This window comes from Notothenia rossii, assembly GCF_949606895.1.
Source record: "Notothenia rossii genome assembly, chromosome: 6".
Lineage (NCBI taxonomy): Eukaryota > Metazoa > Chordata > Actinopteri > Perciformes > Nototheniidae > Notothenia > Notothenia rossii.
In genome coordinates, this window is record NC_136909.1 from 40,255,778 (window position 1) to 40,278,416 (window position 22,639).

Genomic DNA, 22,639 nt, shown 5'->3' on the forward strand with positions numbered 1-22,639 from the left:
AGGCTGAGTAGTGTGATGCCTCTGTAATTGGCACACACCCTCTGATCCCCCTTTTTGAAAAGGGGAACCACCACCTCGGTCTGCCACTCCTTCGGTACTGTTTCCGACTTCCACGCAACGTTGATGAGACGTGTCAACCATGACAGTCCCTCAAGACCCAGAGCCTTCAGTATTTCTGGGCGGATCTCATCCACCCCCGGGGCTTTGCCACTGTGGAGTTGTTTGACGACCTCAGTGACCTCCCCCTGGGATATTAATGTTGATCCCCCTTCATACTCCAGCTCTGCCTCTACCATAGAGGGCGGAGTTGTCGGGTTCAGGAGTTCCTCAAAGTGTTCCTTTCAAAGCCCTGGCACTCCATCAGTTGAGGTCAACAACGTCCCATCCTTACTGTACACAGCTTGGATGGTTTCCTGCTTCCCCCTCCTGAGGTGTCGGACAGTTTTCCAGAACAACTTTGATGTAGCCCGAAAGTCCTTTTCCTTGGACTTCCGAACTTCTCCCACACCCGCTGCTTTGCCTCGGCCACGGCTGCTGCCCTTCGGCCTGTCGGTACCTTGCAACTGCCTCGGGAGTTCCCCGGGATAACAAATCCCTGAAGGCCTCCTTCTTCAGTCAGACGGCTTCCCTGACCACCGGTGTCCACCAGGAGGTTCGAGGGTTACCGCCCCTTGAGGCACCTAAGACTTTGAGACCACAGCTCCCCGCCGCAGCTTCAGCATTAGAGGCTTTGAACACCGACCACTCTGGTTCAATGTCCCCAACCTCCACAGGAATGCCCGAAAAGCTCCGCCGGAGGTGTGAGTTGAAGGCCTCTTGAACTTGGGCCTCCTCCAGACGTTCCCAGTTCACCCGAACTACACGTTTGGGCTTACCAGGTCTGTTCAGAGGCTTCCCCCGCCACTCGACCCAACTCACCACCAGATGATGATCAGTTGACAACTCCGCCCCTCTCTTTACCCGAGTGTCCAAAACATACGGCCTCAGGTCCGATGATACGATAACGAAATCGATTATGGACCTTCTGCCTAGGGTGCTCTGTACCACGTACACTTATGAGCATCCTTATGTTCGAACATGGTGTTTGTTATGGCCAATCCATGACTAGCACAGAAGTCCAGTAACAAACCACCACTCCGGTTCAGATCAGGGGGGCCGTTCCTCCCAATCACGCCCCTCAAAGTGTGTCCATCATTGCCCATATGTGCGTTGAAGTCTCCCAGCAAGATTAAATAGTTCCCTTCAGGAGACCCATACAGGACTCTTTCCAGGGTCTCCAAGAAGGCTGTATACTCTGAACTGCTGTTGGGTGCATAAGCACACACAACAGTCAGAGTTTTCCCCCCCATAACCTGCAGGTGTAGGGAGGCAACCCTCTCGTCCACTGGGGTAAACTCCAACAAAGAAGCACCCAACTGGGGGCTTGTGAGTATCCCCACACCCGCCCGGCACCTCACACCTTGGGCAACTCCGGAGAAGAATAGAGTCCAACCCCTATCCAGAAGTAAGGTTCCATAGCCGACGCTGTGCGTAGAGGTGAGCCCAACCAGATCCAACTGGTAACGCTCCACCTCCCGCAAAAACTCCGGCTCCTCCCCCCCAGAGAGGTGACGTTCCACGTCCCCAAAGCCAGCTTCTGTCGCCCGGGTCTGGTCCGTTGAGACCCTCTGCTTTCACTGCCACCCTTCTGGCAGCGCACCTGACCCCATCGCTGTTTCCCGTAGGTGGTGGGCCCTTGGGACGGAGAAGCGGAGGTGTTGCCCACGTTGCCTTTTCGGGCTGTGCCCGGCCGGGGCTCCCTGGCAAGCCCGGCCACCAGACGCTCGCCGACGAGTCCTCCTTCTGGGCCTGGCTCCAGAAGGGGGCCCCGGGCTTCCTCCGGGCCTGGTATCCTCACCTCGTGTGTCGTCTTTCATGTGGTCTTTTAAACTGAAATGTTGACTTTAATTAAATGTATTATGTCAACAGACTTCACATAACTATTAGGTTAGTTGAAAGCAATAATATTAAGTCGAACCAAATATTTGTATTTCAATTTAATATTATTGCTTTCAACTAACCTAATACAGTTAAGTGAAATATATTCATAATTGTTATGTTTCTTAATGTTCGGACGTTGAGTAGTTTCATTTAGATGCTTGTTGCCAACCACTATTTTAATGACACATAGAAGCTGACATTCACGAGTGGGGTATTTAAACATTCCATGTCATAGAAAACAAAAATCTCTTAATCTTGTGTGATGACAGATCTCATAACAGGAAAAACGTTTTTTTAAAACTTAGAGCTAACTCATTTCTGGGTTTTAGGACTTGTTCCCGCATCTAATACTATAACATTGATCATTATATTATTGTTATATTCATGACTTTGTGGTATTGGCGCAATAATGTGTAAGTTGTTGCACTGTGCTTAGGGAGTTTTAGCGATAACAATGCAATAACTAAATATTCCTTCGTTTTTTGTCCTGAGACAAAATGAAACATTTTCACCGCACTCAATATACAGTTGCAAGAAAAAGTATGTGAACCCTTTGGAATTACCTGGATTTCTGCATAAGTTGGTCATAAAATGGAGGAAGCCACTGCTGTCCAGAAAAAACATTGCTGCACGTTTGAAGTTTGCAAAAGAGCACCTGGATGTTCCACAGCACTACTGGCAAAATATTCTGTGGACAGATGAAACCAAAGTTGAGTTGTTTGGAAGGAACACACAACGCTATGTGTGGAGAAAAAAAGGCACAGCACACCAACATCAAAACCTCATCCCAACTGTGAAGTATGGTGGAGGGAGCATCATGGTTTGGGGCTGCTTTGCTGCCTCAGGGCCTGGACAGATTGCCATCATCGACGGAAAAATGAATTCTCAAGTTTATCAAGACATTTTGCTGGAGAACTTAAGGCCATCTGTCCACCAATTGAAGCTCAACAGAAGATGGGTAATGCAACAGGACAACGACCCAAAGCACAGAAGTAAATCAACAACAGAATGGCTTCAACAGAAGAAAATAGGCCTTCTGGAGTGGCCCAGTCAGAGTCCTGACCTCAACCCAATTGAGATGCTGTGGCATGACCTCAAGAGAGCGATTCACACCAGACATCCCAAGAATATTGCTGAACTGAAACAGTTTTGTAAAGTGGAATGGTCCAAAATTCCTCCTGACCGTTGTGCAGGTCTGATATGCAACTATAACGTTTGGTTGAGGTTATTGCTGCCAAAGGAGGGTCAACCAGTTATTAAATCCAAGGGTTCACATACTTTTTCCACCCTGCACTGTGAATGTTTACATGGTGTGTTCAATAAAAACATAAAAACATATAATTGTTTGTGTGGTTTTAGCTTAAGCAGACTGTGTTTGTCTATTGTTGTGACTTAGATGAAGATCAGAACACATTTTATGAGCAACTTATGCAGAAATCCAGGTAGTTCCAAAGGGTTCACATACTTTTTCTTGCAACTGTACATGTCTTTATCTACAGATTGTACAGCATTCTAGCAGCACCATAAATAAAACTTATATTATCAAAATTACACAACAATATACAGACATTCAAAGCTTAATTAAAAAAAAACAAATAGAAACTTTAAATGGAAAAAAAAGTATTCAGTTATATTGTTTATTCTATTAATATTGAAAGCTCTACATACCATACAGCAGCTGGCTGCTAACTCCAGGAGTCGTGGAGGACAACCAGTCACCAGCTTCCTGAACGCATTCACATCCAGCCCATAGTCCTGAAACACATGGTCAGCTGTCTCTGAAGCATGAGCGCATATTATACACATGAGCGCATATTATACACATTTTGATTGAAGGGGACTTATTATGCCTGTTTATCAGGTTCATATTTGTATTTGGCCTCTGCTGTGACTGCTTTAATGTTCAAAAATCTCTTTATATTCCTCATGTCTGACCTGCAGTTAACATTAGGTAACTAGTAATTGAATCGGAATTATTTTAAAAGTAACCCTCCCAACCCTCTTAGTTAGTAACCTTACTGGTGCTGCATATGCTTTTTTTTGGAGAAAACTAGAAGCTGTTTCCCCATGTTTCCTGTTAGATAGCTCAGCTAGGCTAAAAACCCATTTAGCTTCTTGTTAAATGGAAACTTCTTATGGGGATTTTCTTTAATGTTCTACACAAATCAAAACAAAGTGACTGTAGTCTCAGTATAAGGTCAAGGTAATAACATGGCCGACCATTGATATGACTGGGTGTGTAATAACAGGCTTCTGTTCGCTACCTGTGTTCTGGGTAGTATCTCTGGGTCCGCTGGGATCCTGGCCAGAATTTCACAGAGAACAATTCCGAAGGAGAAAACATCCACCTGCAACAAGTAAGACATAAAGAACTCAAACTAATCCCAAATGTAGTGGTTGTTTCGACACCAAGCAGCAAAAAAGCACAAAAGTTGCAATACTATAAAAGTGTGTCATCTAAACTTACACTAGAAGTACATTTTATTCACTTTCTGTCAATGTCGTTTTAAACATTACAGCGACCATGTGACTTCTATTAGTCAAAAATGTATGAGAATGTGCATCCAGCTGAGGCAGTGTTCCGTACAAACAGAACTTTGTGTCACCTTGCGGTCGTATGGCTCTCCTCGAAGCATCTCAGGGGCCATCCAGAAGGCGGAGCCCACCAGGGACAGCTTCCTGCCGGGGTCTTTGACTGGCAGCTCCACCACTTCCCTGGCCAGGCCGAAGTCGGTCACCAGAGCCTCCCGACCTCGAGACGTCACCCGGATCAGACAGTTCTGGAGCGACAGGAACAAGGTAGAGCGGTAAAGGTTAATCAACCTGCAGTGTTATATATACCAACAGAGGGAAGTGTTAGGTCTGAAGAGGCAGCAGCTAGTTATTGTGTTCATGTAATTGTTACAGTTTTTTTCAGTTGCTCACACACTTAAATGAAACATAAAGCATCATTATTTAAACTGACACGCAGAGAGCAAATCTCAGCCTAGATCTCATATCAGCACGTTTAAAAAGAAAAGGGCTCATTTTCCAAACACCTTACACAATTCCCAAAACCACCCACCCAAAGTGCAAAACACCTCATATATTCTGCAGAATGAGGCACTGCACTCAAAACTAATGTACATAAAAACTCAAAATAAAACTGTTGCAATACATGACACACCCTTCGTTCATATTACCAAACCTGTGTCCAACAAACTACAGTGTTTTGAGAAAATGAAACGTCTGTTAGCAATTGCAATAAACTGTAATAGTAAATTCTTGATCTTTACATGGTCATCCATTGAGTAGGCATGTGCGCCCAAGAAGAAAGTAAATAATTGTGTCTGACAGAAAAAAGCTATTATTTATGGCTTTGTTTGTTTGTGTTCATGTGTGTAGGTGACATCAGAGGTCGGAGGAGCACCAAGCCAACTGTTTTGAAAGCTACTAAATGTCAGTTTGATCACACCAGATCCTGAAATATCTATATATTCAGGGCGGGAAAATGGCCAAGCATCAAGGTGCAAACAATCATCTTGTGACAATTATTTGTTTCTGGTATTCACATACCTCCTGTTGTTAAAGAACAACCACATCAGTGTTTATTTGGAGTTGTGTTTCTGTCCACCTGGCAGATCAAAGGCAGTATTCACTTTAATTTAATCACTGTTTAGCCTTCACTAACTTAGGCCGAGGCCCCACGAGGACGATAACGGTCGTTTGCGTTACTGTTTAGTGTCATATAGACCGTTCTGCCACACTAGGACGACCGAATATGACAGTAAACAACTGCGGTAACGCAGGGCTGCCAACACTCACGCATTGAGCGTGAAAGTCACGCAATTAACCCATATCTCACGCACTCACGCCACACATGCCTTTCCTCATGCTAAGTTTTTGTCCAAAATAAATGTATATAAATATAAAAATAAAGTGAAGGAACAGCAAACCGAGCGGTCTACGAAATGAGACGGTCTTCTGGCTTAGTTCAGTAAAGTTGAACAAAACAGACACAAATGACCTCTCCTAAGTACCGTGGTAAGGAGGACAACGAACTACAATCACATTTTGATCAAAAAAAGCCAATACGCGCCATCCTCCGAGCTGGGCACATTACATTGGTCTCTATCCGCAGCCGGAGAAGAAACGAGTGCTCAGGGACCGTCGGCAAAGTGTAACTCCGAAAAAAGAGAATACAATAATATTCACTATCATACAGTATATTACTACCAAACTCACTACACACATCAATAGTCTCCTGTGTGTCATACTACAGCAAGGAGTTTGGAAGAATATACTTTTGAATAATTTGGGGGAATATTTATAGGCTAATGTAAAATCTTCAATAAATATGGCATTATCTTGAATAACTTTACTATTATACAGTATATTTCTACCAAATTCACTATTTGCATTGTTGTTGTTGTTGTTGTTAGCATCTGGTTAGCTAGCTGTGCTAACGGATATTAGAAGCTGTTTCTAAAACAAGGAGAGTAGAGCTCTCTGCTGTCAGACTGAGAGATAACTACAGCTCAGTGAGGTAAGGGACTCTCAGTTTAGATAGTTAACTTTAGTCTAGTTATCTCATTGGGTCTCAAACGTTTTGGTCACCATTTATGAGAATAAAGGAAAAACAATTATGAAATACTATATGACAGTAAAACAAGAATAACGTTTAAAAGGTGAGTGATTTGTAAAATATCCAAAAAGAAAATCTGTTTACAGTTCTGTTTCATCTGGGTGTTGAGAGATGTATCCATAAATTAATTTTGCTCTCAAAACATTGATGAATTTAACTTCAATATTTAAAATAAGATCTTCCAGGAGGAGCATGCCCAAGGACCCCCCTAGAGGAGGTGAGGGACCCCCCCCACACACTTATAAAATAGCACTTGATTTTAAGAGTCGCGGGGACACTGTGTATGTGCGTATTCCACTGTAGCGCCCGGTACATTAATGGGAAACCCTAGTTTGTACATGTTCAATACATTTGTAACACTGTACACATGAACGATTCTTTTTTCGGTTCACCAAAAAAAAAATCTCACTCCAAGCTGAACTCAAATGTTGGCAGCCCTGGGTAACGATAACGGGTCCCAAGGTGGATAGCACAGCATACGCAACGCTCTGGGGGGTCCAACGGCTCAGTGTGTAGGACCTATATGACCATTTTGTGATTATGATGACGCAATAGCCCCACCTCTCCCCACCTCTGCTGCTCACCCCCGCATCAAAGTAAACTGCACACTGAATTCAGATTAGCCTATATATCTTTCTCTTGATATAGACATAAACGCGAGTGAAGTCTAATCTGACAGGACGGAGACACGCAGCTCTGCTCACCTGCAGCTCCCAAGCCCCCAGGAAGTGTGCCGGAGTCTGATGAGAATATTCGTTGTGGCCAAACGGCGGTAGTACACTTCCGTTTGGTTGCTGGTCCCGGAAACACTTTTTCCCATTGACTTACATTGGGAAAGAGTGGTCTCTAACTCGTTGGATAATTTTTTTTAAACTAAATAAACTACCCAGTATGAACGTTTGTATAGCCCTTATTAAAAACATTCGTTCCTCAAGTTGTAAACATTTGCTAATAACGTTATTCTGAGAGTTATATGCCTCTGCATTATGAACGCGCATCTAACCCACGGGACCGCGCCGCCCGGCACGTTCATGTTACGTGTTCAGCAGGTTCAGCACTACATGCGTTTATCTTTACCCATGGATGCACAATAACAAAGGACCCATATCGTCTCACTGCCATCCCACGGAGCTGTAATAATGGATATATTGCACATGTTTGCTGTAATTCATCATTTGTAAAATATTATACTACATGGGCTGTATGATTAAATCTTGTACCGTAAATGTTGTATTAAATAAAGTTAATATAACCGACGTTAGATTAACGTCCCTGTAACTTCTTATTGCACTAGGAAGCTTATTGCAATGTATATATATATATATATATATATATATTAATATATACCAGTGGTGGGCCGTCAGGGCCAGCAAGGCCTTCTCTGCTGGCCTAAACATCATCAGAATATAAATTAAATTTTGATATATTTTTTCCACAAATATGTATTAAATTATTCCCTGTAGTCTATTCTCTTCATTTCATAGCTTTCCTCTTGGTTGCGCTGCTTCCAGCCTCAGAACGAGATTTGGAGGGTTGGCCTTTATGTTAGAGCTTTTATCCAATCATATTTCAGCCATAATGTGTTGCCAGGGTCCAAGAAATCTGCCCTTAGGCCTTCAGAATCAACAGTGCGGGCGCCTGTAGATTAAAGTGAACGGAAACAAAACTGTGGCGTTAACCAATCAGATTTTGAGTTGGCGACAACGGGCCAGCTAGCAGGCGTACGATGACGTTAGCACGTGCACGTCTTTTGATTGGATATGCACTATTGAGAGGCAGAGCTATGTAGAGTTAGCAAACTGAACTTGAATTTGAACGAGCTAATTTGTGTAGATTTCTACAAGCTGTTTTTTTTCAACCCACAATGGCTGAAGGAGGAGAAGAGATCGATTTGGTCGCAGATATAATTACAACGCCATTTTCAAGACGAACTTTTCAAGAAAAGCTAGACATCGTGAGAAGAGAACGGCCAACCCCGACGCTAGCGAGCCTATCACAGCGGGGGAAAGGGTTTGTCCGCCACTTTCAAATCACTAACTACGAGCGGTACCCCTGGCTCACAGCCTCCAAGAGGCACTGCAAATTGTACTGCTGGGAATGCCTGCTATTTGCAACTGATCGATTTGGTGTTTGGAGCCACACAGGATTTGCAAACTTGAGTTGTCTAACCAAGGCAGTAACGAGACACCAAAGCACGGCTGGGCACTTACAAGCAATGGTGCTTTTGAAAACCTTTGGGGACACCCGAGTGGATCTACAGCTCAACGAACAAGTGCGCCGGGAAACGGAGCTCCACAACGAAAGGGTGAACAAAAATAGGGAAATATTGAAAAGACTGATTGATTGTGTCCTGTTTTTGGGTAAACAGGAACTTTCATTTAGGGGACACGATGAAAGCGCCGAGTCCAGAAACAGAGGAAACTACGTGGAGCTTCTTTCTTTGCTTGCTGAGAACAACACAGACTTGCATTACCACCTGTCCACAAACAAAGTGTTTACTGGGACGTCAGGCAAAATACAAAACGACCTGATTTATGCTATTGCTGAAGTGATGGGAGAAGAGATCAAAATGGAGATTAAAAAAGCACCCTTTGTTGCTGTTATGGTGGACGAAACGACAGACGTGGGTGATGTAGCACAACTGGCACTTGTCCTGCGTTATGTGACGGACACAGGTGTCAAGGAGCGGTTTGTCAGATTTGAAGATGTTACAAGCGGCAAGCGAGCTGATGACATTGCCGCTCTTATTTTCCGTTTCATGGAGGAATATGAATGTAGTCTGGATAAAGTTGTGGCACAGTGTTATGATGGCGCAGCGGTCATGGCATCTGGACTAAACGGGGTGCAGGCTAAAGTTAAGGAGAGGGCACCTATGGCCTTATTCATTCACTGCTATGCACATCGACTAAATTTAGTACTGACTCAAGGGGCCTCAAAGCTTAAAGAATGCAAGGCCTTTTTTGCCAGCCTCAATGGCCTTGCAGCATTTTTCTCCAGATCCCCTAAGCGCACGCAACTGCTGGATGACATTTGCAAGCGTCGTCTTCCTAATGTTGCACCAACGCGGTGGCAATATACATCGAGATTGGTCAATGCAGTCTTTGAGAAGAGAGTTTCCCTAAAGGAGGTGTTTGACCACATACTGGAACATCATGAGGAGTATGATGGGGATACTATGCTTAGCGCTGATGGATTTAATGCACGTCTGGATGATGTTGAGTTTTGTTTTTTGCTTGAAACATTCAATGGGATTTTTAAGCATTCAAATGTGCTCTTTGGAATACTACAGAAACAAACATTGGATGTACAATTCTGTCTGACAAGGGTGAACGAGTTTTGTGACACAATTGAGCGAGAGAGGTGCCAGTTTCGTCAGATCTACGAGGACACAGCGCGCATCTCAAGTGGTCCGAGCGCACGCAGAGGCCCACGTACAGCACAAGGAGACCTTCGCGCATAGTACCAACAACTCCACAGCAATATTCTGGACAACATTCTTTGCCAGATACGGAGTAGGTTTCAAGACCACGAAAAATTAATGTTTCTCTCCCTCCTGGACCCCCAGCACTTTCAGACCTACCGGAAAAAATTCCCGCATACAGCCTTAGCCAAATTAACACAGAGTCACGGAACACTGTTCGATCTGTCCCGGCTAAAAACAGAACTGACTGTAATGTATGCCATGACTGATTTTGAAGGGAAAAGTCCCATTGATCTCCTTGATTTCCTTAAGCAGAAAAATCTGAGTGAGAGCATGGGGCAGCTTTACACATTGGCATGTGTGGCAGTGACTATCCCTGTGTCCACTGCTTCTGTCGAGCGGTCATTCTCGGCCTTAAAGCGAATTAAAACTTATGCCAGAAATTCTACTGGACAGACTAGGCTTTCATCATTAGCCTTCATGTCTATAGAAAATGACTTATTGGTGGAACTGAAACGCACAGATAAACTGTACAACAGAGTCATTGAAGTCTTCTTGAGGAAAGAAAGGAGGATGGATTTTGTATTCAAATAATCAGTTGTTTTGGTGAGTACAAAGCATTTTATTTTTTATTTTATTTTAATATATTTTTGTCATTTTATGTCGTTAATATTAAATCAATATTAACGAATTAATATATATGTAATTAAAAGGACAAATATATAAAAAATAAATGTTTGATGCTTCTGCAAGAGATATAGAGATGTGTGTGGCGCACTGGCTCAGCTGTGCAGTAAAAGTACTCAAGGAGACTTGTTGAATTGTTTTGGTTTAACCTTTATCAAAGTGGACATTCAGTGCTAGGAATACACTTTCACCACTGTCGCAAATATATCCTCATGAACAAATGCAAATTATTTGTTTGTTTTCTTTTATTTTCAGTGAATAGTTTGTGTCTTTATCGTCACGTTTCTTAAATGAAACTGCTTTGGGTGCGACAATGCGCTGTTTAGTGAACAAACTTGGTTTGGTGGACTTAATAAAACTTTGTGGACTAATGCCTTAAAAGCCCCTTTTATTTTTAAGTTTTGACCTTATCCAAGCGATCTTAAAGCTGGTAGTTTAACACTCTTAATTGTAAATGCGGATATATTGATTATAAATGCTTCGGAAATATTAATATAACTCTGTTGTACTTGACTATGTTAAGGTGATGCAACGCCCGGTTATACTGCGTTTCTGTCTAAATGTATAGTTTCTAGAGCCATGGCGTCATAATGATGGTATTAAGAGGTGGAATAATTCAGGTAGGACTGTGTAGGACATCACTGAAGGCCTAGGTGTGAAATGCACGGCCCGCCACTGATATATACATATGCAGTGCAATAATTCTTTCATGCTAAATTAAGCTCTGTTGCTTGGATATCACTAGATCCTGTTACAGCGTAATATAAGTACATAACGATTGATGTGCACATTAGCATAATTACTAGCTAGCCGCTAGCTGCTAACTGCCGCCTCGTTAATATCAAATCCATCATAAAAACAAGCCATTACCATGCTGTCATGAACGTGCGGTGCTGTTACGTGTACGCAAATTGACGTGCTTGATGTGAACGAGCATTTTGGTTAAAGTTGCGCATGCGCTATGAGCGCACATACGGGTACTTCTCAGGCATGCCGGGTAATCTGTGACGTTTCGCTCTCTCAAAAGTTGGGCCATTTTATCATCATGCGCCAATGAGCTAATCTCATAGGAATGAATGAGGCCCCGCCTCCCACGCTGTATCCAGTTCTTATTATACATCCATGGCAGCTCCTCCCGCTGTGATGCAGCGGCGAACGGAGCAAAACACACACTTCAAGTCAGATCATCACCCTTAGCTATTTTAATTACCTCTCAAACTACCTAAACTAGTTTGAGTTTACTGTCGGGTCACTCATTACTGGATCAGCTGCTGCATGAGACAGACACTGACGCTGTCAGAAGAGAAGGAGGAAAAAGAGAGGCTCCGTCTATTTTATTATTATATTATATAGATTCGTTATTCATTTGTTTTAAAGCTCAATAAGTAACAAAGAAGACCTTTGACTGGCACTTTTATCATTTTGTCCGGAAGATTTAAACTTTAACACACGTTGACTGGCGAAAAACTGCCCGGTTCCCTCGGCCCGCACCGCGGAGAACAAACAGAAGGGCAACCATGACAACCATGCTTCTTCGCTGCTTTTGTGGAGGATGTTACAGCGCAACGTACAGGCTCGGCATATGTACTGCTGCTTTTTCCAGCGGTTGGAGCTAAGCGGAGCTGTCTCGTGTGGACAGACACCATCCGGTGAATATTGTGTGTGGACGGAAGCTTTTTTGCGATTGCGATTGAGTTAATCCTATGCGTTTTGCCGTATGCGTCCTCGTGGGGCCGGGGCCTTAGTCTAGCTGCTGTTGAGTGATTCTGTTCACCAGCTGAGAGTGGGCAGTGTACAGGGACTTTTTCACACTGCTGCCTGAAGAGCCTGTACACCAAGAGAGAACAGTAGACCACGACAATTTAAAACTGTTTAAAATGTTGTGAAACAGTGTGAGACAATGTGAAACATGTGTGAAAAGGTGAGACAATGTGAAGCAAGTGTAAAAAAGTCTGAAACCTGAAACCTGAAACAATGCAAAACAATGTAAAATAATGTAAAGGAGTGTCAGAAAGTGTGAAACAATGTGAAACAGTGTAAGGCAATGTAATAAAAATCAAACACAACTTGTAACAATGAGTAAGTGGGAAACCGTGGGAAACAATGTGAGACAATGTGTAATACTGCAAAATAATGGGCTCCTCTCTCCTCTAGATCAGTGTATCCTCGGTTACGGTTCCTCCAGACAGCCTCCTCGATAATCGATCCTGGATGAGCCTTTAGCGAAATTTGTTTTCCTTCGAGACGGCGCGCCGACATCCGTTTCAGGGTCACTCCCGGAGGACCGAGGAGTCGAGGATGCGAAAATTAGAGAAATGACAAACGGCTCATTTCGGATGACTCGTGCACGTCGACTTGACGCCGGGATGACCGGCAACCCTCCCCGACAGGCGCATAGACGCGAGGGCACGCTCATCACTGCGCGCACAACTGTGACCGCAGTTTTAATTATATTTGTATTTTATTGTATCTTTAAAAAAATGTAACTTGTGTAATGCTTGCATGCTGCTGGAACAAAAATAATTTCCCAATTTTGGGATAAATAAAGTTTTTATCTACGTAGACAGGAAATAGAATGACAAAAAGAGAGTGGTTGATGAAACAAAGGTTCATCGTCAGGTCCTCAGTGTGTCGGCCACCAGGGGGCTCCAGGTAATGAAGGTCTGAGTTCAGGCTCTGATGGTGTCATCCTGTTGTCAGGTTCTCCATCTGTCCTACTGCTCTTATATAGAGAACAACAGTGAAGCGTCCTAAAACCCGGAAGTAAACTCCTTCCGGTTCCTTCGTCAAAAATGCAATGCAATTTCTCCTAAGGATTTTGGAAAATAGCTCGAAATAAGGTCTGTGGTTGACACACATTTAAGAGACGGATCGCGTTTTTTTCAGCCGGATAATCTCCACATGTCTACCCTACTTTTATAATTTTCAAATCATAAATCTAGTCGCAAGAAGCAAAATGCTAACGTTATGCTATAAACGAACTATAGCAGGGTCACTGCTTCAACGTCACGCAACTTAAGATCCATATTCAAAACTACGGATTCTAAATAGTACAAGTTGAAGCGTTTTTTTGAACAGTTTGCAGGAGGCAGGTACTTGCTTTCAAGCAGAACAGGGCAAACAAACTTAGAGGAGTGTTTACGAGCTCGGTGTAATGACCTAAAACGGCCTGGACAACTTCTGTAGTCCTATTCAGCCACTTGTTAACAACCATCGTTTTTCAGACACGTAAACTCTTCAGAAATCACCAGTGGGGTCACTGCTGATGTATTTAATGTCGTAGAACAAAACGTGATCTGTCTCTTCAATTTGTGTCAAACGCAGACCTTATTTGGAGCTATTTTCCCAAATCCTATGGAGAAATTGCTTTGCTTTTTGACGAAGGAATCGGACGTGGTAAAAATGCTAACTTACCTCCGGGTTTTAGGACGCGTCACTGTGGTTCTCTATAGTGTATGAACTACAGGTCAGGTATAAAGGATGAGACGACCCTTTAATGATGCCTGGGGGCACTAGGGGGGCAGAGGTGGAGGCTCTTACCTTGGAGTTGAGATCTCTGTGGTAAATGTTCTTGTAGTGCAAGTAGATCATTCCTCTGCTTATATCACAGGCCAGCTCCACCTTCTCTATCCAGCACAGTGGAACATCTTTCCCAACCAGAAGCTCCTCCAGGCAGCCCCCGTTTATATACTGCAACAAACAGAATCAGGTTATACACAAGGCAAACATACACCGAACCAGGATGCATACAAACTGAGCAGTTGAACTGTAAAACTGTTGCAATTCAAAGAAAAGCTACAAATGTGATTATGTGAACATAACATTTCCTATCTTATTATTAGCAATGACTCCATGTCTGGCTGCACAATAACCGTTTTATTATCAATATCATCTCATATCTTTGTAATCTCTAGTATTTTTCCACTGCCTGTGAAAACGCACAGCAACCATGACTCACGAGGTGTGAAAATAAAAAAAAGGAGTAGAGATCACCTCTAAGATTGGATAGAGTCTGTCTTCTTTCACACAGATTCCAAGATATCTGGAATAAAATAAAATGTGTTTGTTATAGTATTTATCGTCCACCTTCATTATGAGTTAGTTTAGTTTATCAAGGCAATTTGATAAGAGCATTTAATAAAGGATTAATGATTAAAGACATTTCTCATATAAACAGTTTGTTAGTCAGTCCTTAGCGTGTGAATTCCGTGTCGGTATTTCTTCAGTAGAGATCATCTCTACTGGAGAAATACATCTTTGAAAACCTGGCTTACTAATTTCCTAAAAACATCCCTGTAGTTTTTGTCAGTTTTTTCGATGTATTACATTTGATTTCGAACATAAGATTCAGAATACCTTTATTCATCCCACAGAGAGGACATTTGCATTGTTACAGCAAAGGAAAGATAGAGAGAAAAATGAATCACCATTAAATAAAAGGCATTATGGGCTTAGATATGTCTCATAATTATTTGTCTGAACATACAAATAATTTGTGTGTAAATATGTGATGTGAACACCTTCCACAAATGTATTTAAAAGATTTGCAAACTCACAAATAAATTTGCAAATGTAAAACGGATCTGCAAATACGCAAACATATTTTTACAATCACACACATATTTGAATATCTCTTTAACATTCACAACTTTCGATCAGGCATTTGTGAATCCATTTTGTATTTGTCAACCAAAAATGCGCTTGTGGATCTCACATTTCTGCTTGTGGAAACCACGTGATGGCCAAGAGCAGAGTTTCTCAAAGTGTGGGGCGCAGAGATGTGATAGGTGGGTCGCGAATGGACGCGATGAATGGGAGTTTTTCATTTCAAACCTGGGTCCTCGCGGGCGTTAGTGGACTGTAACAGCCGGAGTCTCGCAACGGCGGTGGACTTTCACAGCGCCGGATCCGCCGGAGCCTCGCAACGGCGGGTGTTTGTGGCGGTGGGTGCGGTACCGGCGCAACGGCGCTGTGAAAGTCCATGGCCCACCTATGTCAGAGCCAGCGGCCCACCGGGAAAAGTCCCGAATCTCCCAATGGCCAATCCGAGCCTGCTCACACACACACAACTGAAACCAAAATCATTTACAGCGTTGCAGTCGGGAAGAAAAGCAATGTGGAGCGGCACCTCACCACTTCACAAGGAGTTTAACCGTGACACTTTTCGAAATCCTGTTTGTGTCCCCCCACTTTACAAATAGGGCTATGTTTATCATCATTTTTTATCGCAAGCCGTCATCGCCACCAGGAGCACACAGCCTCTGTGAGTGAGCGAGACAGAGAGAGAGAGCAAGAGAGCTAGAGAGAGCACACATGTATCTATTTAATATAGCCTAGATGTAAAAAATAAAGTAAGAAATCATTCCAATGTGTGCTATAGGACAGTAAAAAAAAAATTTTTAAAAGGGGAGTGATTAGTAAAATATGCATAAATAAAAAGAAATAATGCTAACTAGGTAACATAAGATAAGAATAAACAATTTTTATTATTTGTTATTGGTTTTGATCATATTCTAAAGATGTTTGGATTATTGAAAAGTATGCAACTCCCTTTCAGTGTGTTGAAAGCTGTATCCATAAATTCATTTTTTGCTCAAAGTGCACCAGATTGAGGCACTTCACTTCAACATAAAAAAAAAACTTCCCGGGGGTGCATGCCCCCGAACCCCCCTAGAGGAGGTGAGGTCCACCCCCAAATTTAATAAACACTGAAAACGGGTCCCACAGACCCAAACAGCACACAAAGGTTAAAGGTAGCATATAATAATGTTAAAATGTGCTAAATATATACACTGCAAAAAAACAAAAAAGTGGAGTAAAAGTAGCACGACTTGTTTTATTTTTTGAAAGTAGCTCTCATCCTAAAAAAGGTTGGAGACCCCTGTTCTAGAACGATACATTTGACAATTTTAAGCTTGGCCTACCATTTTATTGGAGCGATGAGGAACAGGTGGGGCTTGAAAAGACCCACCTGTTCAAAGTGGGGAATGACAGAAAAAGTTTGAGAACCACTGGCCTAGAGCATAGGGGTGTAACGGTTGACAGAAGTCACGGTTCGGTACGTACCTCGGTTTGGGGGTCACGGTTCGGTACGGGTTCGGTACAACAAGAAAAAGCAAAAAAAAGTCCCAAATGCATAATTCCAAGTTTGTTGTTATTTATTTTTGAACAGTAGTGCAAGTTTCAGTTTAAAAATAAGGAGCACTGACATTTTGAATAATTAACTGTATTAAACAGTTAAAAACCAACCACAAACCGTACCGCACACACTCAGATGGCCATATTATCTATAATGGCTGATGCCAAACAAAAAGGTTTCATCAAGCTGTAAAACTAAAAAGAATGTCTTGAAAATATTACATCATAAATAATAAGAAAGTGTTTCAGAGCGCAGAGCAAAACATATGCCAAAAGCTTCTGTTATTTATTTTGGTCTCACGGCTTTCATGTCTATTGGCTTCTTAAAAACAGCGGGGATAAGCTGCTGAACTGCTGTTGTCTTTTAGCGGGCTCCGGTGATTGGCAAATCTGGGTGATGCCTTCTGATATGATTTAGCATGTTTGGCGTGTGTTCCCATTAGCATACCACACTGCTGTCGAACAACGCCGACACACCGTCCTCGTCCGATCCACCACTCGCTCTTCATCGTTATTGTAGCCCACAGGGAATCCGAAATGTTCCCACACAGCTGATTTAAAGTGGACCTATCATGCTATATTTGAATAATATAGTGTATGACCATACTTATATAAGGCATATTTATACTTTTTATTTTTCAAAATACCAAACAGATCATGCATGGGCGGATTCTTTGAGAACAGCACCATCTACAGGCCTGGCATATGTACTACAGCATCTCCAGCGCTTTCGAACGGCAATGTCCGTGGCTGTCTGATCCTGATTGGTGGAGTCGGCCCAATAGCCGTAGCGCCACTTCTGTTACGTCATAAAAGTGTTCAAATCTGGATCAGTCTTTATCAGATCCGTTGCAGCCCCTTTTTAAGAGATTTGGGTATGGAGGAAAATAGAGAGGGTTGTGTTTTCTGACACTTGGTGAGTTCCCTGGAACACCGGGTACATATATTCATGTATAAAAGACGTACAAAACTGCATTTTGCATGATAGGTCACCTTTAAAAGAAGCAGGTGGATTCTAGCCATGGATGTATAATAAGAACTAGATACAGCGTGGGAGGCGGGGCCTCATTCATTCCTATGAGAGTTGCTCATTAGCGCATGATGATAAAATGGCCCAACTTTTGAGAGAGCAAAACGTCACAGATTACCCGGCATGCCTGAGAAGTACCCGTATGTGCGCTCAACATTAACCAAAATGCTCGTTCACATCAAGCACGTCAATTTGCGTACACGTAACAGCACCGCACGTTCATGACAGTATGGTAATAGTTTGTTATTATGATGGATTTGGAGATCCAGGGTGATGCACATCACTTTTTAAGCCAGGAATAGTGTTTGAAAAGTGCTTGAAACATCTGCAAAAGTATTGTAAATAGGAGGAGAGTTTACCCAGAGAGCTCTGCGCTGCAGATGGCTCTTCCACCCAGACTGAAGCCAGAGAACAGGCTGCTTCACAGCACTTTAGAACCCAGGAAAGCAGCTTGGATAATTTAACGAGGCGGCAGTTAGCAGCTAGCGGCTAGCTAGTAATTATGCTAATGTACACATCAATCGTTATGTACTTATATTACGCCTGAGAAGTACCCGTATGTGCGCTCATAGCGCATGCGCAACTTTAACCAAAATGCTCGTTCACATCAAGCACGTCAATTTGCGTACACGTAACAGCACCGCACGTTCATGACAGCATGGTAATGGCTTGTTTTTATGATGGATTTGATATTAACGAGGCGGCAGCTAGCAGCTAGCGGCTAGCTAGTAATTATGCTAATGTGCACATCAATCGTTATGTACTTATATTACGCTGTAACAGGATGTAGTGATATCCAAGCAACAGAGCTACATTTAGCATGAAATATTTATTGCACTGTATATATATATATATACAGTGCAATAAGCTTCTTAGTGCAATAAGAAGCTACAGGTACGTTAATCTAACGTTGGTAATATTAACTTTATTTAATACAACATTTACGGTACAAGATGTAATCATACAGCCCATGTAGTATAATATTTGACTAATGATGAATTACAGCAAACATGTGCAATATATCCATTATTACAGCTCCGTGGGATGGCAGAAAGACGATATGGGTCCGTTCTTATTGTGCATCCATGGGTAAAGATAAACGCATGTAGTGCTGAACTCGTAACATGAACGTGCCGGGCGGCGCGGTCCCGTGGGTTGGATGCGCGTTCATAATGCAGAGGGATATAACTCTCAGAATAACGTTATTAGCACATTTTTACAACTTGAGGAACGAATGTTTTTAATAAGGGCTATACAAGTGTTCATACTGGGTTGTTTATTTAGTTTAAAAAAAATTATCCAACGATTTACAGACCACTCTTTCCCCATGTAAGTCAATGGAAAAAGTGTTTCCGGGCCTGGCAACCAAACGGAAGTGTACTACCGCCGTTTGGCCAGCACGAATATTTACATCTGAGCCCGGCGCACTTCCTGGGGGCTTGGTTCTAGCTCAGGGGTCGGCAACCCCTGGCACCGTAACCAGTGGCACACTAGGAATAAGTGGAATAAGTGTGCAAAAATATTTAAATTGTATTTTCGGATCCTGAACGAGACCGCCGCCAGAGCGCGTCTCCCCGTTACCTGCAGAAGGAAGCCATGCACGCAACGCAGCCCCGCTCTCCTTGACTCCAGGTGACTTTCTGCCGCTTTCCTCCGTGGTGCAGTACTGATCGTTTCACCACGGAGGAAAGCACTTCACTAATTGCAGTACCCATAAGGAGCTGTACAAATGCCGCAGTTTTTGCGTGGCTGTGTATTTAGTTGAAAGCCCAGTGGCGATCTGCTCATCTCTCATCGAAATAATATGCTACAAAGGGGCGGACTGGCCATGTGTGTTGAACTTTCCTGTCGGCTCCCAGACCGTAGTCGAGGAGGGCAGAAGCAACAAGCTTCAGCTTCAATAACCAACTTTAGCTTAAATGACTGGAGAGAGGCAAGCTCTTCTTGGGAGGCCGATGCATTTATTTAGCTGTTCTTCTGTTTCACAAAATACATCACAGACCTCTGTTTTTCTGCTGCCTCGTTTCACTTCCAGAAACATACACGTTCCCTCACTGTCGCTCTACCATCCACAAACACACGTGCACAAGCCACACCCCCCTCTCTCTCTCTCTCTCTCTCTCTCTTAAAGGGACCGAGACCTCATCTCACTCTGCATGAACCTAATATCATAACATGTGTGCTCTGGAAAATCACAGAACGGACGATCGCCCTTATTATTATGCCGTTTAAACCAATTGTTTAAATGTGTTTGTTAAATTCGGCATCATGTAAGTTGCGCTGACATGTCCACACACTGCTTCCCCGCAGCGAGGCTGATAGTTGACGAGCGTCAAACTCCTCAACCCCCGCTTTTTTTTGTAAAAAAAAGGCGTATTCGTCGTGTGACTGCATGTGCCGAACCGTGATGTCCGAACCGTGACAGTACGGGAAGAATACGGATACCGTTACACCCCTATAAGAGCATGATGTTTGGTTCTCTCTATCTATCTATCTATCTATCTATCTATCTATCTATCTATCTATCTATCTATCTATCTATCTAGGGGCGGCGCCAGACGGTAGCTTGCAACTGCTAAGCAACCCCAAAAAATGTATGTTTTCTTTTGATATTATGTGAAATTCATCATTTGAAAAATGATTGATTTGAAAATGATATGCTACAGTACAGTACAAGTAGGCTACTTCTGGGTGTTTCATTCAAGCTCGGCTAATAAGATGTGAAATGCTTTGTAACTTTGACCCGCTTGACTGAATACACAAAAAACAATGAAGAAAGTTGAACCAATAAACTACAAACTAACTGTATCACTATAACATGATGATGATGGTGATAAAGAATGCATATAAAGTTCCGCTGTTCATTAAAAAAGCAGCGCATTAAACAAACCATCATGCTCTTACTTTGAAAACCATGCAGAAATGTCGTCATCAGCAGGCCATCACGAGGTTTCCGAAAATAACCGAGTGACACGAGTAGATTTGAGCCGAGATCGGCGGAAAATTTGTCTCAAAACTCTGTGTGTGTAAAAAGACGATCCACAAGCAGAGAATTGAGATCCACGAGCGCATTTTTGGTCGACAAATACAAAATGGATTCACAATGCCTGATCGAAAGTTGTAAATGTTAAAGAGATATTTAAAGCTCTTTTTTTTATTTGTGAAAATATTTTGCGTATTTGCAGATCCGTTTTACACTTGCACATTTATTTGTGAGTTTGCAAATCTTTTAAATGCATTCGTGGATGGTGTCTTACATTTACAAATCACATATTTACACACAAATTATTTGTATGTTCACACAAATAATTATGAGACATATCTAAGCCCATAATGCATGCACATAATATTTAATGTTAAAGGAAAAGTTATTAGAAACAGCATGAAATTGTGGAAATATTTTACAAGAAAATCAACATTTTGATTTGAGTATGCATATTATTCTTGTATTATTATTCTGATATGGAGCTATATCAGGGTCATACGTTTTGATCATTAAAAAAAATGTATCCACCAAATACAATGATGTATTCAAAATAAAATAACCTTTTAAAATAATTTTTCAGGTTGAATATTATTTTGATTGAGTTCAGCAATTCTTTTGAATAAAATATTTTTTTTCATATTTCACTTTTATACATACAGGACTGTCTCAGAAAATTAGAATATTGTGATAAAGTTCTTTATTTTCTGTAATGCAATTAAAAAAACAAAAATGTCATACATTCTGGATTCATTACAAATCAACTGAAATATTGCAAGCCTTTTATTATTTTAATATTGCTGATTATGGCATACAGCTTAAGAAAACTCAAATATCCTATCTCTAAATATTAGAATATCATGAAAAAGTATACTAGTAGGGTGTTCAACGAATCACTTGAATCGTCTAATTAACTCGAAACACCTGCAAGGGTTTCCTGAGCCTTGAAAAACACTCAGCTTGGTTCAGTAAACTAAATCACAAGTATGGGGAAGACTGCTGATCTGACTGCTGTCCAGAGGACCGTCATTGACACCCTCCATCAGGAGGGTAAGACACAAAAAGAAATTTCTCAAAGAGCAAGCTGTTCACAGAGTGCAGTTTCAAAGCACATCCACAAAAAGTCTGTTGGAAGGGGGAAATGTGGCAGGAAACGCTGCACAACCAAGAGAGATGACCGCAGCCTTAACAGCATTGTGAAGAAGAGTCGCTTCCAGAATTTGGGGGAGCTTCAAAGACAGTGGACTGAAGCTGGAGTCCAGGTATCAAAAGTCACTGTTCACAGACGTGTCCGGGAAATGGGCTACAATAGCCGTATTCCCATGGTCAAGCCACTTCTGAACTCAAGACAACGGAAGAGGCGTCTGACTTGGGCTAAGGAAAAGAAGCACTGGACAGTTGCACAGTGGTCCAAAGTCCTCTTTTCAGACGAAAGCAAGTTTTGTATTTCATTTGGAAGTCAAGGCGCCAGAGTCTGGAGAAAGGCTGGAGAGGAGCAAAATCCAAGTTGCTTGAAATCCAGTGTGAAGTTCCCACAGTCAGCGATGGTTTGGGGAGCCATGTCAGCTGCTGGTGTTGGTCCACTGTGTTTCATCAAGCCCAGAGTAAATGCAGCTGTGTACCAAGAGATTTTAGAGCACTACATGCTTCCGTCTGCTGAAAAGCTCTATGGAGATGAGGAATTCATTTTCCAGCATGATCTGGCACCTGCCCACAGTGCCAAAACCACCAGTAACTGGTGTACTGACCATGGCATTACTGTCCTCGATTGGCCTG

General features: G+C 42.4%; 1 protein-coding gene across 2 annotated transcripts in view; it reads right to left on the reverse strand.

Annotated features, from left to right (window-relative positions):
* Positions 1 to 22,639, reverse strand: part of LOC307043283 (dual specificity testis-specific protein kinase 2) — a 53,960-nt gene that overhangs the window by 8,188 nt on the left and 23,133 nt on the right. Inside the window, exons 5-10 of one of the 2 annotated variants that reach the window (XM_079687642.1) lie at positions 14,706 to 14,754; positions 14,253 to 14,402; positions 4,587 to 4,760; positions 4,245 to 4,328; positions 3,649 to 3,735; positions 2,544 to 2,668 (exon numbers count right to left, since the gene is read on the reverse strand). In XM_079687642.1, the coding sequence (XP_079543768.1) occupies positions 2,544 to 2,668; positions 3,649 to 3,735; positions 4,245 to 4,328; positions 4,587 to 4,760; positions 14,253 to 14,402; positions 14,706 to 14,754 (669 nt within the window). The remainder of the gene's footprint in view (positions 1 to 2,543; positions 2,669 to 3,648; positions 3,736 to 4,244; positions 4,329 to 4,586; positions 4,761 to 14,252; positions 14,403 to 14,705; positions 14,755 to 22,639) is intronic. The other variant, XM_079687643.1, reaches the window with a different exon arrangement.